The sequence below is a fragment of the Corvus cornix genome, chromosome 4 (assembly GCF_000738735.6).
Source record: "Corvus cornix cornix isolate S_Up_H32 chromosome 4, ASM73873v5, whole genome shotgun sequence".
Taxonomy (NCBI): Eukaryota; Metazoa; Chordata; class Aves; order Passeriformes; family Corvidae; genus Corvus; species Corvus cornix.
The window spans coordinates 40,046,433-40,064,669 of record NC_046334.1 but is presented as its reverse complement, the minus strand read 5'-3'; the positions used below and the strand labels follow the sequence as shown (position 1 = coordinate 40,064,669).

Genomic DNA, 18,237 nt, shown 5'->3' with positions numbered 1-18,237 from the left:
TGTTGGTTCCACTAAGGAATATAACAAACACGAGGCCTACTTCAAATGTGTTGAATGACAGAAAAAAAAGAAAAATTTTTCTTTTCAAATTCCTGTCCCACCCCAAACCCCTATTAATTATCAGAAAAAAAACCCCAAAGCAATACCTCAATCAGTATCCCAAGAACCTGAAAGAGTTTTCAAGGGAACTTCAAAAAAGAGTATGCATTCCTCTAACCCTTTTCCCCCTTTTCATCCGTTTCACCCTCTTCAGTCCATAGCTGTCTTTTAATATCTTCATCAAGTAGTAGCAGGATACAATTGATCTTTGGGCTATTTCCCTTCTTACAATAAGCCAGTTCCAGAAGAACTGTCATGACCAGCAAGTTCCCAGTTTGCTGTAGCTTGAGGGAGTCATAAACAAAGAAATCACATCTATAAGTTTAGTGAGTGAAAATGTTACTACAACTCTCACATTCTTGCCTTTTTGTTTCTCTTTCTCATTATATATCTTAAAGTGCCCTCTCTTTTGGGCCACCAGCCTTCAAAACAAATCAGCACAGAACAGTAAGTGTTTGGACAGAAAATCACTGTTGAACAGTGCAAAACATTAAAGACCCTCGAGCTTCCACACCACTTCTAAAACACAAGTTAAGTCACTATTGCCCTTGAAAGTGTCAGATTCTCTAACATCAGTGGGATTATTCAGATACATAAAGTGGGCAAAACTGAAAAGCGAGTCCTAAGCTTGCAGCTGAAGTAAGTTTTTTTTCCATGGCTGTACACAAGGCTATAATTATATTAACAGACCTGCACCATCTAAGCAGTAACAAATACATGTACTATCAGAACAGTCTAGAAAAGAACATGAGAAAAAATATTTTAAAAACCCAACAACCACAAATACAATTTTCCAAGAAGCTTTCAAATATGGCATTTTCAACTGTCCTCTTATTTCTAGATGTGAATATTTTAAACTAGTAACAAAGACGTTCCTAACTGTGCTCAAATACACCTGGCAATTTACGAACATATGGCTAATGTCTCACAGCACTAGTCTTCAGTATTTGTATCTTCTAAATCAAGATTATTTTAGAACATCAAGCATGCCTTTTCTATGTAATCATCCAGGGAATGCAGTGTAACAACATCAGAAGGAATACTGTCTGTAAAAACTTACCTATTTTTCACTTGCTTTACCAATGAAACAATTTAGAAGCCTATCTACTATAATATTCCACAGCTACATCATGAAAACTTTATGATGTCTATGAGAGAAAATAGTTGGGGGAAAAAAAGTCCTAAACTATCATCAGATGAGGCAACGTGTTTTCAGTCATTCTTTAGAATCCATTACTTACATTTTGATAACTTAATGTAAGTTTTAGAAACAGCATGAACTCAGATTTTATTGTATTGACAAACTTGGAAAAATCACTTTTCAACTTTTCTGACAGCAAGCCCAAATTATGTCTTGTATGGTTTCCAAGTATGTATTCTCCAAATACATGGAGGATAAAACTGAATCTAAAGCAAAATCATCACAAGACTTTCATTAATTTCTTATTATGTTTTCTGAAACAGGTCACCAATAGAAATACAGACTGCAGATAGAGATACTGTAAATACAAATACTGCAAGTTGCACATCAAATGGGCTTGTCAGTCTCTCTTCTGTGCAGGCAATTCAGCTTCACAGTTGAGCCATGTACACTAAAGCATGAATTCTCTTAAGGACCTAGGGCAAAATCCCTTTTTATTTGTTTTGCATGACTGACACAGGTTAACAATTATTTCAAACACTACTCTTCTGAAAAAGGTCTTTATAACCTGTAATGAGAACCAAGGAGGTAAAGTCTCAAGACTTGGTTTCCCTTTCACTGTAAGATATTAATGAAACAATACTTATCCTATCCCTATAGGATGGGAAACACACAAGTGTTACGTCACTGTCTATTCTGTTAATGAGAGTGAAGACTCAAAATTTACGATCGATTACAAATACTCTTGAACTTTTCAGGACTGCAGAATGTATTAAAAAATTAAATTAGTAGTATAATCATTGAGGCAGTATTACAACAAGTACACTCCATTCCACATTTTGCTTTACCCCACAATCATACTATCTTCTATTCTGCTTTGAAAACACACATTTAAGGTCTAAAACTAAACAAAACTTCATATCCACTATTTCTAGAGACAGTAAAGCCAGAAGTTTTATAGTACCTGCATTAAAAAAAATAATCACCCAAGAATACCAGGTGTAATGAATAACATTGTCCTGTATACCTTATCACCTCACTAATATTTACAAGGTAATTAACATGATGTGAAGTACAGAGGAATTTAAGCATGAAGTTTGCCACTACTGGAATTTGCTGTTATAGCAAGTAAGATTGAGCAGTAGGCCTTACACACGATGCTCGTCAAAACTTCCCTCTGCAACTTGCAGCCAGCAAGCTTCCTCACAACTACCTTTTCTAAGTACACCTGAGAAATATAAACCAAGACCTTCATTTATAATTCATTGCTCCTTGTTTCATAAATGTATAATGTCTGTTAAAAGCTTGTTGTGTTTTTTTTTTTTTTTTTTAATAAGACTGCGCTGCTTTCAATTGCAACATTGTATTTCATAATATGCACAAAGTTTTGGGGTTTAATTATTTCAGCACCACTTCGGACAAAATATATGTTTTGCAATAGGTATCTTGTGCGCCTGTGATCCAGCTACTAAAAAACAGTCATTGAAGCCGACCCACAGAGCCAGCATCCCTGTCCAGCCGGCAGACCTGCCCCCGGGACGCCGGGGCGAACAGCCTTCGTGCAGGGTACTTCACTCGCTGAAGCACTTCCACGGGAGTTTTACAGAGCTCAGTCCCGGGAGGGGCTGCGAACACGCCGGGCTCCGGCTGGCGGGGGCTGAGCAGATTTGGGCTTGCCGAGGCCTAGCGAGCACACGCGGCCTCCGCAGCCCCGCACACCGCTGCAGGGGGGGCAGCGGAGCGGGGGGCACACGGCAGGCCCCGGCGCCCGGGATGCTCCGCCAGCCTGGAGGGAGCAGACAGCCCCGCTCGGCAGCGCCCCGGGGAGAGGGAGGGCGAGGACCCAGCGCCTCCGGTTTGGGAGGGACACGCAAACTTTGCCACCTGTCGGGAACTCCCCAAATGCCAGCGACCCCCGGCCGCTCCGGGAGGAACTCCACAGGCTTCTCTCTCTCCGCCCCAACACCAAGTCACGCCACGGGCTTAGAAACCAGGCTGTACCCATGCCGGTAGGAAGGAGGGCACAGTGTGCCCGGCTGCAAGCGGGGGCTTCTCCTGCCCCCCGCTCCCTGTCCCGAGAGGGGCCCTCCGGCGCGCCCCCCGCCCGCCCCTCCGCACCGGCGCTGCCCCGGCGGGGCCGCTCCGAGTTCACCCCCCGCCCGGGCCTCGCCGCCTCCCTGCCCGCGCACCACCTGTCCCGGGGGTCGATCCAGCTGGTCTGCTTGGTGTTGTGGTCGATGTAGAAGACTTTGCCGTCGTAATCCCTCGCCTCCTCCCAGCCATCGGGTAAGGGAAGCTGCCCATTCCCCGCTTTCCTAGGCATGGTCGGACGGCGGGGGTAGCTGCTCCATAGGGACAGAAAGAAAGACGGGAAGCGGGAAAAGCCCCGACGGCCGGAGAAGGGGCCGGGAGCGGGGGCTCGCGGAAGCCCAGAGAAGCCCTGTGCCGCGGCCGGGTCTCAGTCCACCATGCCCGGGCTGCCGCCTCGCCCGCGCCGCGGCGGCGGGTCAGGGCTGCTGGCGGAGCCCAGCTGCTGTCTGGGCGCGGGGAGCCCGGCTGAGCCCCGGGCGGCCGCGGCCGCCGCTCATTAGCATGAGATTAGCATCCATCTCATCTGCATGCACATTCCTCCCGCCGCATTCCTCAGGGTTAACCCTGGCCGCGCTGCCCGCCGGGCCGGGCTGGGCCGGGCAGGCCGCGGCCGCGGATCCGGTACGGAAGCGCCCGGTGAGGCAGCGCGTAGGGCAGGACGGCGGGCAGGAGCGGGGGAAAGGCTGCAAGAGGGGTCCGCCTGCTTCCATCGAGCTTCGCCCGCGGGCTCGGCCGGCGTGGAGGCAGGAGGCAACGCCCCGCGGGGGACGGGCGCTCCCGGGCCCTCCGGCCGCATCCCCGCAGCCTGGCGGGGCAGCTGGCGGGGTCGGGAGCCCCGCGGTCACCGCCGACCCGCGGGGGACAGCAGCGCCCCGGCATGACGGACACCGGCGCGTCCCGTTCTTTGTCTGCGAACTTGCCGCGGCCCTGCATCGGGTGGCGCAGGAGACTTTGTCTCGGGGCACGTCCTGGCCCTGGGAGTGCGGGGAACGTGCCCCGGGAAAAGGCAGCTTTGCCCTGAGTTGGGGCGGTGTCGAGTTCCTTCTCCCAGCCATTCAGGCCCCGCTAACCTCCCTTTTTCATCCTTGTGAACTCTCGCTAAACTCTAGTAAGGCTCAAGGGTTCCTGATAAGGACCTTGATATTTAAAATACTTGAGTTCAAAATTTAAATACAAAGGGGAACCCCTCTTTAACCACGGAAGTACCTAAACTTAGTGTCTTTGGTTTTGTTCTTGTATGTTTGTTGGGTTTGGGTTTTTTTTGAGAGGCACCATTGAAGAATATGTGTACACCGTGTATGCCCTGGACTGTTGTGGCCTGAAAAGCAAGCAGCTAAGTCGCATGAAGTATAGAAACCAGGTGTGAGTTACTGAGTGTTTATCTCTCATTTGCCACAGGAGAAGAGTACCCCAGGCTGGTTACCATGGTTCAGCTGATAGAAGGTAACTTAATGAGCTCTATTAATTTGCATGTGTGTCTGATTCCCAAGATCTGGCACTAGAAGTAGAGCTTCTGTGGGGGAATATGACTCTTTAGTTTAGCAGCTAGGACTCCTAGGTAATTGAAGTCCTTGTTGCCTAGAATGTTTTATTTGTTTTCATTTAAAGGTACTGGCTTTAAGTAACAAGATTTTCCTGGGAGAGGAAGTCTCGAACCCAGAGCTGTCCCTTTTTTTTTCTAGGTCAGTTTATCTTCTCCATTATAGCTTTCTAGTATTCAGCTCTACGAGTTATTCTTCTGAAGCAATTTACACTTATTAAGTACTGGACTTGTTCAGTGCATAACAAGTTTTTGGATTCCACTTCAGAGGCCACATATCTGACAAACATTGAAGTAAATAATTTATAGCTATCTAAATCCTACTGTTGGATCTGCTCCTAAATAGAAAAATGTACCAGCAAGGTATTATTTTAATTTAGCTAATTGCCAATCTGGTACAAATAAGATCTGTATTATTTTAGTCATTCTACTTGTTTCATTCTGCAGCCTTGTCTGTAAATGACCCATATGCCTTCTCCTCCAGACTTTCTTGAAGATTTTGACGTCTATTGTATTAAGGTAATGTGCAGTGAAACTACATATGTGAAGTAAGGTCCTGGTAGTTAGCAGTGGAGAAAAACTGAGCTGTCCTAACTTCTCAATATCCATAAGAGTTGAGCCACTTAGGGAATGCAACTGGATCATTGCCTATTAAAGAGATTAAAGAGACAGATGCATTTATTTTCATTGAGAATATTAAGTTTCAATGAGCTGATTGGTTTCTAAAGGCCCGTTTTCTTGTCCATCAATAAAAAAAAAATCCTCATTTTTACATTTATTTTGTGTACTTTTAAACAATCTACTCAATTTTATAATTTGTTTATAGGTGTCATCCTACAGTGAGAAACTACATGTGGCAGTTATGGGACAGGATAAACTGAATTTCCTTTTCCCTTTTAAAGTTCAATTTGCATTATCAGTAAGACATTTTGTTATGTAAGTTGATGAAAAGCTATTTTATTTCTGAAACCAGCTGCCAGTTACTTATCTTTGGCATTAACCAGGAGCTTTTATAACAATACAGCCTTTTTTGTCTTGAAAAAGCAGGCCTGTTGTACTGCAGCACTCCTGTACTCATAGTCCCTAAATAATCCACACAAAAGAAAGTATAAGATTAGAAAATCTGTAATACCAAGACAAAACTGAAACATCATTTGTGTCAATACTTCCTCTGAAGGTAGTCATGGTAATACTCGGGTATTACTTAGGGGGTAATACTCAGTTCCTACTCTCTGTCACCACCAAGGCAGCCACATTTTTGATTATTTGTCAGATGAAATCCACATGAGTGTGGATCTGATTTATAACCATCTTTACCAATGTAATACTTCTCATCAGAAGACATCAATATTTTAATTTGCACAAATAAATGGAAATTGTAGTTCTTAAATTTTGAAAATAAATACACTGAAGTCATTGCATAATTGTCTAATTTTTATGTATATGCTTGTGTGTCTGTATACAGATGTGCTTACACTGAAGTATAAACTGCTGCATGGTGTTAGGCTCTCCCCTTCCTCCCTCTATTTTCCACTGTTTGAGTACTTCCTTGTGTTTGCATCCATAGTTAGAGTCTACAGTCCAGAATGCCAGTTTAGGACTACTTAGGCATGACAATATTTGAAGTCAGATGGACAAAAAGTAGGTGTTATTTGTGTAAATAGACCTTTAATATTGCCAGTGAGAACATACTGCCTTTTGAAGGTAGTTTCTCAAATACACCTCCTGCATCTCAACTGATAACCTGCCTAGCATGTTGTGCTGACATTGTCAGCTGACAGCATACCCCAGATTGTTTGGCTTAATTGCATAAGACAGCATAGTTCAGAAGATGTAAGCGTGCTTTATTCAAAACACAGAAGGGTGCATATGTGTCCAAAAGCATGGAACAATGTAGCTATGGCATGACTTAAGTATCTATCAGAAAGTATGATAAATAACAGGATGTAATCAATGCAAAGGGGCTAATCATTCCTATATTTTGCTTTGCATATGCATGTTTAACTGGCCTGAAGAAATTTCTGTGGTAAGTAGTACAGCGTTAAAGGATTGAGCTAAAGAGAATTAGAATTATAACTATTTTGTGTCATCTAGAAGAAGAAAAAATGTCTATGTGAAAATTCAGAACACAAGTATGGAAATGGCTGTATCCAGAGAGGAGGTCTTCAAAGGCCTATACTTGTACCCTGTCACATAACAAGGAACATACCCGCTCCAGTCTTTACTAATGTAGTTAATCTCCTGATAGTCTCTTCGTGCTTCTTCTTTCACAGTAAGTCTGTTCCTGGAACTGACTGTGATCAAAAAATGTGTGTTTGTACCTTGTCCTTCCCTAATAGGAGACTCCCTTGATTTGATGATCCACTAGAGTGTCATCCCTGGTGAAATGTCCAGCTGTTACAGCTCTAACTTGTACTATCCACAAATGGCTCTGAAGCAGGACCTGCAGCAGTCTCCCTGAAAATCTCCATAGTTCAGCTTTCACTGCTTGCACACAGAATTTGACTACAGAATGAATTATGAAGTATGGTAACAGAATCAATTTCTAGAAGCATCTGACAAAAATGTTTGAAAATATATATTGGTTATGTTGGGGTTTTTTTAAACACTTAAGTCACCAAATATGTACAGTGAGTCTGACTTCCGTCACATGCAGCTACTGTAGAACTCTAAAAAGTAATCGGTATTTTCAGCATTATAAATATTTGTTTATTTAACAACAGTGAATTTTATCTCACAGCTGTGTTTTCAAAGAAAAAGCATACACCAAAAATTTCTTCCATATGCAGTGGGATTTTTAGTTTTAAAAAGTGTTTAAAAAGTCCTGGAAAGAAAAACTGTGTACATGCATGAGGAAAGAAAGGAGGAGGAGTGCTGCTTTTACTGTTGTCAGCTTCTGATGCATGTATACATCTGAGAGTAAAAGATCTTTGAGTAATACTGTTTCTGGTTGAATTTTTGATGAAGCTCTGCAGGATCAACGGATCCAGGTAATGTTTATACTCATCCAGCTTTTCTTGTTATTCCAAAGCCTGCTCTCTCCACTTATATCCAATCGGACAGCTTGCTGCTTAGACAGTTCTACAAAGATTTCCCAGAGTATCAGTGAAAAAAGACGATACCAGGTTCTGCTTCAGATTAGTATATGCTAGCTTTTTTTCTCCAGAATTTTGGCCTCTTTTTTTTGCTTTCAGGCATGCATAGGAGAAAGTACTGAGCAATTACATATTTTGAGTCAAGACATAGTATAAATCTGAAAGTAAACATAGAGAATGATTTAAAATTATTGTTAGTCTGATTAAAAGTTTAGAGTAGAAAATGAAAAGTTTTGAATGGAAATGATGTGATATGAGCTTTGCCTCAAAGTTAGCTATGGAAATGTGAGCAATGTTTTCATGGTAAAATCTTCTCAGACTCACCCTAAGCTTCTCATTAAACTGACTTAGCATTCAATTCTGTTAAGTCTTACTAATACTGCTGAAGTTTCTGTGAACAAAGAAAAAAGAAGATGGAGAATTTTGGTTGTTCCAAAACCCCTAGGACTGATGAGGTCCAAATTAGTGTCTGATGCATATTCCCAAAAAATTCTTGATGCAGTCTTGGTATTACATCTTCCATAGTAACAGTCTCACTGTATTTTTTGTGTATATCTGATACTTGTATACACATTTTGGTTTCCTATGTTTCGTCATATCTATGGAATTACACTGTCTATTTGCTGCTGCCTAATGGCTTTGGAAAACCACAAAGCATGTCTGGTTAGCCAAGAAGGTTCCCAAGAGCCTGGTCTTCTCTTTTGGCCACATGTAAGAAAGAAGCCGGCCAGCAATAGAGGGTTACTGCTCATCGGCATGAAGGGAAGAATGGAGGAATTTCTCAATAACAGCTCCTTTGGTGGTGAACAGCAGTTAATTTCTTCAAGTATTTAAGATGTATTATCAACTAATATTCAAGTTTGCAAGTTTACAGAGCTAATGCTTTTAACAGTCCCTCTCTACTGGTGTAAGGAGTAAGTGCTCCCACCACAGCCAGAAAAAACACTTAGTGTATGTCTGCTGTGTTGTGTCTGAGGAGGGAAACAGATGAAACATGAAAAGTAATGTTTTAGCAATAGCATCCTGAAGTACATTTCTTCTCTGTATCATCCATGCACTTTCAGAAACACGGTGCAGCAAATGAAGTAGCCTGGACTAATAGTATTTAACACCTGCATTACAAAAGAAAAGATGATTCTCTAACTGGTGGAGAGAGTTAGGGAACCTTTCTTCTAACAAATGAAAAATTGTATTTTAAATGCAAAGAAGTATGGACTTGCCAAACTCTACTAAGTTAAAAGTTCTTCTTTTCTCCTTTACCCGCTTTTCATCTCTTCTTTCACCTCAAGATACAATTTCTTAGCATGAATCCAAAGTATTTTGATGTCTGGCCTCAGACGTCAGCCAACAACAAAGGAACCTCAATCCTATTTCATTGCTAAGTGAGGCTAAAAAACCATGCTGCAAAAATAAAATCAATCTGTGCAAATTTATAGCAAAAATGGGAGTGATGCACCAATACCGAGATTTAGCACTTCTAGACTGCTAGAGATGTTGCTGAATTGTATGAATCATTCCATGGCAGTTTTTATTCTAGTCTGGTTATCCAAAACCCAGAATCCCAATATTCTCACTTTTTGGAGAATTGAAACAATTTGAAGAACACAGCATGATACTATTATGTCCACTTTGCAGTGGACATCAGAAAAAAAGAATCATGTTAAGTGACATGATGGAGTAAAAAAAATGCCTGTATGAAATAGGATAGGTATTAGAATGTTGGATGCTTTCAGCTCCTGAACTGAACCTATTGAACTGAATTGTATCATTTTTATTGTTTCAATATGTTGTCTCAGAAATGCTTGGGATAAGATTTCTTATCACAAGAAAAGCATTATAATTCATACAATAATTCCTTTTTTTGGTATCTTATTCTCAGGTAAAAGATGTATAAAAGTTATCAATTCCATATGGTCAAGCATGTGTTATGAAATGCTTGTGTCCACATGTAAGACACATGACAATATTTCAGCAGTTCTCTCCCTTGAATTTCTTTGTGGAAAAACATAACAAAAGCATGAATTGTAGTTAGCTGCACTTGTGTGTTCATAAATGAACACACTAATAAAGGAACAGCCTCCTACAGCATAAAAAGATTACACTGAATAAGAATTTAAAAAATATTTTTAATCTAGGCAAAGTCTGCAAAATTTAAGTATTGAGTAATACATAATCCTTGGAGCATGAAATGTCAGAGCTGTTGCTGATAATCAGCTATTCTGTTAAGGTGAAAGCAAAAGGATATATAGTTGATGCTTATACCAAAGGAATCACAGGATTATGGGATGATGGAGGTTGGTAGGGTGTCGTCTGGAGGTCATCCTGTTCAACCTGATTACACAGGGCCACCTAGAGACAATTGCCCAGGATCATGTCCAGGCATTTTTTTTTTAGTATCTCCAAGGATGGAGATTCCCCAGCCTCTCAGGGCACTCTGCTCCACTGCTTGGTCACCCTCAAAGAAAAGTGTTTCATGAGGTTCAGAGGGAAATTCCTTGTCTCACTCAGTTTGTGCCCATTGCCTCTGATCCTATCACTGAGCACCACTGAAAAGAGCCTGGCTCCATTTTCTTTGCATCCTCCCTTGAGGCATTTACATACATTCATGAGATACAACCAAACCTTCTCTTCAGCAGGCTCAACAGTCACACTCGCTCAGCCTTTACTGATACATGAGGTACTCAAGTCCCTTACTCATCCTTGTGTGCTGCTTTGCTGGACTCTTGCACAGGGAAGCCCAGAATTGGACCCAGCATGCCAGATGTGACCAGTGCTGAGTAGAAGACAAGGATCACCTTCCTCGATCACCTTGTATCACCAAGGATCACTTTGGCCTGGAGCATGTACTGGAGCATGAGGTTATTCCTCCCCAGGTACAGGACGTTGCATTTTTTTTTGTCGAACTTCATGAGATTCTCGTTTACCCATTTCTCCTCATCTTTAAAGGGCACACAAGCTTGCCACATAATACAAACATACCAAACCAAAGAAACTGCTGAACTGCAAACTGGCTTCTTGAACTGAAGGCCAGAGGTGCCCCTGCAAGCAAGTTTGGAATCAGTGGTGCTTTGCCTTTAGTCTCACTAGAAAATCAGAACAAGTGATAAACTGTCTCAAGATGGTGGTCTCTGCAGGTGTCAGTGATGTTGTGGACATCATCACTCTTAAAAGACCTTGGTTCTTCTACAGAAGCATTAATACGTGACTGTACAACTCAATATGCCACCTTCAGCAATTGAAACAAATAAAAGGGGGTGGGGTGTTAATATAAAGAAGAAAAATGGTGTTTTCAAATGCTAGTTCAGAAACTCACTGATCACTTAACGTTGACACTTTTTTTCCCAAATGTAAATGTGAAAGAAGTACAATACTCTTATGCAGCAGCCTGCTTCCCACTCCAAGAACACAGAAACAATAATTTTGGGCATTTCTTTTAGATTGCAGAATTAGGCCTTCCACCCCAAGGAAATAAAGTGGAGTGTATCTTCAAAGTACGGAATGAGGTACAGCCTCCATCTAGTTTCACCCCCGATACTTAAACCAAGATTTGTGGTAATTTTTGATATATCACTGATGATCACTGTGCCCCCCAATGTGTACTGTCATACCTATACCAACCTTGCTGCTCCCTTCTCTGGAGGATCCCCACACCCCCACTTCTTGGAAGAGTCTTTTGAGTGGCTGTAGTATGTCTCTCCCTGTTGCTGTGCACAGGCTGCCAACAGTGACATCTGCTGTTACAGTCAGTGGCTGGGGTTGCCATTCAAACCATTCCACTCCGACAGAAAATAGAGTCCAAGCCAAAACAGGAGTGCTTAGCCTGGGTTCTGGTCGGGAAGGGCTCTGAGTGAAGGGGCATACACTGCACATCCTGCTGTGGCCTCTGATAGCCACTCTAGCGGTGAGAGCTGGAAGAAGACTGTGATTCCATAGAGTTCAAGAACGGTTTGGACAACAGTCTCAGATGCATAATGTGATTCTTGGGGTTGTCCTGTCCAGGGCCAGGAGCTGGAGTCAATGATCCTTGTGAGTCCCTTCCAGCTCAGCTTATTCTATGACTCTAAGAAGCAGCAACTGGAGATTGAGGGCTGTTGACCCCTTCCAATTGGTGTGCCTTCTACACTATTTTCAGGGAACGACCTGTTCTCAAGCTACATGTAACATCACTAATCACAGGTGCCAAGATGCTGTTAAGAGAAAACAGTGATCTGTCCAATTAAAACCATTTCTTAAATTTTAGATGGTTTTCATAGATCATGGGCAGGATAACACAAGCTTTTGTTTTATTTTTGGAAGAGGAGACAAAGAAATACCCTGAGGCAAGGAAGAAAAAGATGAGTTGTTTATGAAAAGAGATTTTTTTGAATGAAGTAAATCCTTAAAAGAAATCATGTTTCAGAAAACAAAAAATCACAAAAACAACATTATAAAAATCTCAAAAGTGCATATATGCACATTTTGTATCCATAATATCACATGAAAGAGTAATGCTTTTATGTATTTATCTTTAAGAGCTCTTTTTTAATGTATCAACATAAATGAAGAAAAACTGAAAATAGATAAAACTTTTCCACTGTAGTGAACTTGCAGTGCTGCTCCTGCCCATTATCCTGTATGGCAAGAAAGAAAAAGTAGTGGTACCCTGCCTTTTAATGCAGCAGAGTTTAACCTCTATTCACAGTATTCCACATCTGTGGAATATACTTCTCCAGCAGTCTCATTTTAATAATATATTCTAATCCATTAAATTCACTCTGGTGAGGTTGCTGTGAACCATGACATTTCCAAATCCAAGTAAAATAAAAAAAAAAAACCAGACTACAGAGATAAAATTCTTTTCATATGTTTAAATACACAAAACTGTCATGACAGAATAATTATGTCATATATTTTGTCATGCCATATTTTTTAAAACCATATCAAATACTGAACTGAAGGACCTGCAGAAAACTAAGAAATAGCAAAAGAAAATAAAACCAAAGCCAAGCTATGATGGATGAAAGACAAAGTGTAATGAGCACGTCAAAACTTTGTTTTCTCTGCTGCTGTACCTGTCAGATGATACTTCTGCAGCACCAAGAGAAGTCCTGTTAGTCCAATGATTTCAACTCTTAACCTGATCCCATATTCCAAATGGCATCCAGCCTGGATACAGGGCAAACAATGTCAATTCCAGGGTATGATGGGGCTTCTTCACTTCTGCAAAGCCTTCCTTTTCCTGACCAACACTGGGCTATAATATACATGGATTGATGCACATTGTTTCTGAAATGTGACATTATCTCAATGTGTAGTTAGGCTTATTCATATTTTTGATGTGTATCTGTATAAGCAAATTGTTCTGGGACAAGTCGCAGGAGCAGGCTTTCTTGAAAGCAAACATGTAGCCAGTAGGAAGAAAACTACATTGCTAAACTAATCAAGGATAACGGAATACCAAACCTATTAAAATGCCCTAGGGTGTATCACCGTGTCCCGCAGCCATAGGGAGGAGGAGAGAAGATCCAGCAGGCAGGAATTGTGCAGCAAGATTGATTGATTTAATTATTTTACAAACTCTTTTATAGACTTTTTTCTTCATAATCCAATTGGACAAAGGTCAGCCACCCCTTGGGGGTGATTGGCTAAAATCCTAAAACATCCATTGTCAAAATATTTTTCTACTATACTATAAACAAGACTTTTAAAGGTTGCAGGCATTTCATTGTTTACATAACTCTGCTACCTCTTCTGTGAGAGAGAAAAGTCTCTCACGGTCTTAGAAAATAGCAAGAAAATCCTTGCTAGCAGCATTTTTGTATCCACACAAACCAAATAGGAAGGTTGCCTTCAAATGATTCCAGGAAACCCAAAGAGCTGAATGTTAGTAAATGCTGAATTTTTAATTGAAGCAAGACAAGCAGGGGATTTTTGCATCCTCTTCAGATACTAAATTTTAATTTAGGTATACCAGAATTAAGCATAGCTATAGCATTGCCATCTCAGAATTCTTCACTCTTGCATTTTATCAAATGTATTTAAATTTCATCCTGAAAAAGCGGAAATGAATATTTCTATTTTGCAAGTGTACATAATATGATCAAATAACTTCTTAATCTCTTCTTTGGTAAGTTTTCCCTGCAAATCCGACTTCCCAGACACTTAATAATTTTCATTTCTGTCTTCTGTCTCCAATCCAGTCAAAGGAGCTCTTTTCTCTTTGAAATGTCAGAAATAGAGCTAACTCCCTATCACTAGTCACACTAATGCCAGGTATAGAGATAGGAAGCATCTGTCTACCTCTGCTACAGTTCCATTTTATTTTGCCGTAGACTGGATTAACTCCTTCTGTTACAGCACCTCATTGGGAAGAACCTGTGTCAGAGAATTGCTGCTGTGACTGAAGCTCCTCTTCTGAGACAGATTCCTAGGACTAAGGGTCTCCTCTACTGATAACCTGCATACTTCTTCCTAGATAACACAATCTTTTTTTTCCTATTGAATCCCTATTGTTTACTTTTGGCATCATATTCCAAAGCTCAGCCCATTCAAGTGCCATCTCCTGCTTTTTCACAATTTATTGTCAGAACAGGAAACATTTTATTAGCATAAATTTTTAATATTTAATGTGCCTTTTGCCACTTACAAGACAGAAGTATTTCTTGACCACATCTGCCTTTTTTTTTCTACATTATGTCTAATTCTGTTGTTGCTATCCATGAATGGAACAATACCTCCTGTGATACCAGAATGTGAAAAACTAAACTAACACAAAGTCAAAATACAGGACTCAAAATAAACATGTATTTTTGAGCTCTGATGCCATCAGAATTATTTTGAGGAAGCTGACATACATTTTAAGGTTTTCCAAGCAAGGATTTGTATATACCTTTATTTTACTTGACTCCATTTTGATTTATATAATGTATCGTTAAAAATAATTTTTAAAAAGGATTCTTATTCTCTTTTCACAATTTTTAGTATAATCTTAATACCATCCATTAATCTTAAAATCCATAAACTTTCTCCAGAAAGGCCCCACAATTTTCTGTGATTTTTTAAAAATAAGGGCTAATAGTTATAATGATAAGAACAAAAATATCATTAAGACCTTACTTCAGCCCTACTGGTCTTGCTTTATGTCATTGACACTTTATTTCACAATGTGTAATTTTTGACTAACCACAAAATAATTTGGACTGTTTATTAGTCAGTCCAGAATCATTTTGTAAAGATATAATAATTTTTGGTTTATAAAGTAAATTTGCAACCCAAGAAAACACACTCAAAACCCCCTGGGCTTAGAGAAATTCAGTAATCTTGAGTTTCTTTTGCTGAGGGCCCCTTTAACATTTTGACAAATCTCCTGGACACTTTTCATTTCCCATCTATTCCTAGATGGCCCTTTCTGTTCCCAGCCCTGAGCCCTGCTTCCTTTCCAGAAAATCTCAGTCATCTTTCCTTCAGGGACAGCTTGACACATCGATGCGGGATAAAGGTTTAGCATTCCTGCTCTGACTCCCCATCTGCCTGGAAGAGCTATAGTAAGAGCACAGAAATGGACATAACCCTTTACTGTAGCATATAATTTTCTGGACATTTTTCTGGCATGTGAAGCTGTGATTTATGGCTCAAATTAATGAACACACTACCACCTTCCCCAGGGGTGTTTGGGTGTTTTGGAGCCACCGGTCTGTGGCACTGGAAAGCAGCAGACCCTTGGTTTGTGTAGGAGCAGCACCTGGACCTCTCCTTCCTGCTGAGAGCACTGGAACAGCAGGAGGTTTTTTGTCTCCTGGACTGTAGAAACGGGCCCCAGCAGCCAGGCTGCACTGCTTCACTGAAGGGGCCTGGCTGACTGCATCCTTATCCTCCCACAATCAGCAGAACTTTAGGTATGGAGGATTCTGTCATGCTTCTCCTCTCTCAGCAAAGCAGACTGATAGGACTTTTGTTATGGCTCAAGGTTTCTGATTTTCTACAGCCACAGGCAGACATTACAACAGGGATTAAGCATGTTGTGATCTACTTTCAGATTTCTTTTCAAACCACTAGCCCAGGTACTTGAGAAATACTGATCACTATCTGATAATTTTGAAATAATAATAATAATAGTAGTAGTAGTAGTAGTAGTAGTAGTAGTAGTAGTAGTAGTAGTAGTAGTAGTAGTTTGGAAGGCTCCACAAGAAAGTGTATGTTTAAAATGTATGTAGGAAGGGGATGAGCCAGAACCAATTATGTTAATACATTAATTATTATACTCAATAAATCAACATATTGTTATTATACCCAATTTATATTATTACATCCAGAGGGGAAACAAGTGTCACAAGCAGGTGAGTAAAATATTTCTCCCGGCAAGACCAAACTGTGCAGAGCTAGAGATCTACAGTGTTTCAGAAGGCTTGAGGCACTTTCAGAATTCAGTCTTTCTAACTACCTATGCAGAAAAGTTTCAAATCTGTTTGCATGCTTAGATTTTAAGATCATGTGTAGATAACAGGTTGCATACATGCAGGTACAGTACAGCGTTTGCAAGAACTGGGACTTGTAAATCAGCAGAAGCTTGGAAACCTAGCAAAATACAATTTTAAGTTAAATAGCAAAAATAATGGTAAGTGTATATATGTATAATTTGACAATACATTAGATTTTGCTATTGTCTGCTAAGAATGATACCTTTAATCTCTTGCTGCATCCAAACATTTATTTGACAAACATAAGCGCAATTTTTTTCATAAATATTACAAAAATTGTGCCTCAAATAAAATTATTGTTGCCATGGGACAAAACTTTAGATAATATATGCAGAAGTTACAGTAGCATCCAGGAGTTCATATTTTGTAGCTATTTACATTAGGGAAAACCTGTCTTAACAGTTAGCATTTTTTTCCTCAGCAAAGTGCTTTCAAAACATTTGCTAATTAAAACCTTTATATCTTTTAGACAGTAAAAGTGCTTTTTCCAACCTGCAACAGCTATGTAACTTATTTTATTAGTGGTTTGGTAATAGAGTCAGATAAACCTTTGATTTAATAATTAGCATTTATAGAGTGCTTTCTGCCTTCAGAGCACTTTGCAAACATTAACTAATTAATTCTTGCAACTAACTCTCCTGTAGTTTGGGGAAACAAGTATATTCATAGACAATTGCCAATTCACCCACTATTTGTTCCTCTCTGTGTTTCTAGGTCATTACTGACAGTGAGTTGGCATACAGTGGTGTTGAGCTCTGTATAAACTTCCACACATACCTTTCTCCATTTGGCTGGGTGATATACAACATCTTTCTTGAAGGGATAACTTTCCCTAGGGCCTGACGGGTGTCAGCTCCAGAGGCTCGGTACTTATGCCCCTTTTCCTACTACACTGTCAATGCCCTCTTCCCTAGAAAAGAATCCCAGCTGTTTGGCTTTCTTACCCTCTAATTTCAGGGTTATCCCAGCAGCAAAGCTATGAGGTGACAATGTACTCACCTGGATGATGGCTGAAATCTTTTCACATATCTCACATCTCACTCAGGGGTAGGTTACCCTCTCCTTTATGAGTCCTGCATCTTCTTTGTCATGTTCTCCTGATGGTCCTGCTCTGGAGTAGTCTGCCTTATCACTTCTGCCCTTAACAAGAGAAGAGTTTCTTCCTTTACTAGATGAGTTGACTTTTGCTTCCAACATTTCTTCTTGTGTACTGGGCAACTGATACTGGCAAGGGTTGGTGCTCTGGTTCAGCTGCAGTGCTTGTCATGGAGGCTGGAGTAGCTGCTGTGCCAGTCACTGGGGTTGGAGTAGCCACGTGCCTGTCAGGGGGCTTGGAGTAGCTGTAGTGCATGTTGCAGGTGTTGGAGTAGCTCTTGTGCATGCTGCAGGGTTTGGAGTAGCTGCAATTCCTGTTGTTTTCTTATCAGATCCAGACACTTTCTCTTCCACTCGTGGGTGCTGAGTAGTATTGAGCAGGGTTTGGTTGTCGTGGGCCAGTCCCCAGCATGTTGCAGTGATTTGTGTCTCTCTGGAATGGTCAGGGTGATGGCATAATTTTTCCAAACATTTTACGAATTATTCAGTTTTCTCCACTTGTTCAGAAGTGAAGTTCTGAAACACTGCATGTTTGCACTGTCTGAGGTACTTGCTCATACTATCCCCCATACCCTGCCGCTCATTACTGTCCAGCCATGGGGGAGTTCTCTCAGTGATATTCTTAAATAGCTGTTTAAACACGACCTGAAACATTTTCAGGAGTAGGAGACATATCAGCAGGAACACGCTGGTTTGAACATCCTGAGGATATAAAAAATT

The 18,237-nt window shown here is 40.8% G+C and overlaps 2 protein-coding genes and 1 long non-coding RNA gene across 6 annotated transcripts in view; 2 read left to right on the top strand and 1 right to left on the bottom strand.

Moving 5' to 3' along the window:
• Nucleotides 1-3,739, bottom strand: part of WWC2 (WW and C2 domain containing 2) — a 120,255-nt gene extending 116,516 nt beyond the window's left edge. The window contains exon 1 of one of the 2 annotated variants that reach the window (XM_039551132.1): nt 3,433-3,739. In XM_039551132.1, coding sequence (XP_039407066.1) covers nt 3,433-3,563 — 131 coding nt within the window. In that variant the 5' untranslated portion in view covers nt 3,564-3,739. The remainder of the gene's footprint in view (nt 1-3,432) is intronic. The other variant, XM_039551131.1, reaches the window with a different exon arrangement.
• On the top strand, nt 3,439-7,809 carry LOC120409917. 3 transcript variants are annotated; one of them, XR_005601783.1, is made up of 4 exons: nt 3,439-3,526; nt 4,730-4,774; nt 5,356-5,390; nt 7,211-7,809. It is a non-coding gene; the product is annotated as an uncharacterized LOC120409917 (long non-coding RNA). The 3 variants fall into 3 exon arrangements; XR_005601782.1 differs by having other exon boundaries at nt 4,940-5,390; XR_005601781.1 differs by lacking the exon at nt 7,211-7,809 and having other exon boundaries at nt 4,940-7,197.
• A 2,995-nt stretch (nt 7,810-10,804) lies between these two features.
• DCTD (dCMP deaminase) overlaps nt 10,805-18,237 on the top strand; it is a 51,096-nt gene continuing 43,663 nt past the window's right edge. Inside the window, exon 1 of the mRNA XM_010401498.3 lies at nt 10,805-10,839. Within this exon, the coding sequence (XP_010399800.2) occupies nt 10,808-10,839 (32 nt within the window). The 5' untranslated portion in view covers nt 10,805-10,807. The remainder of the gene's footprint in view (nt 10,840-18,237) is intronic.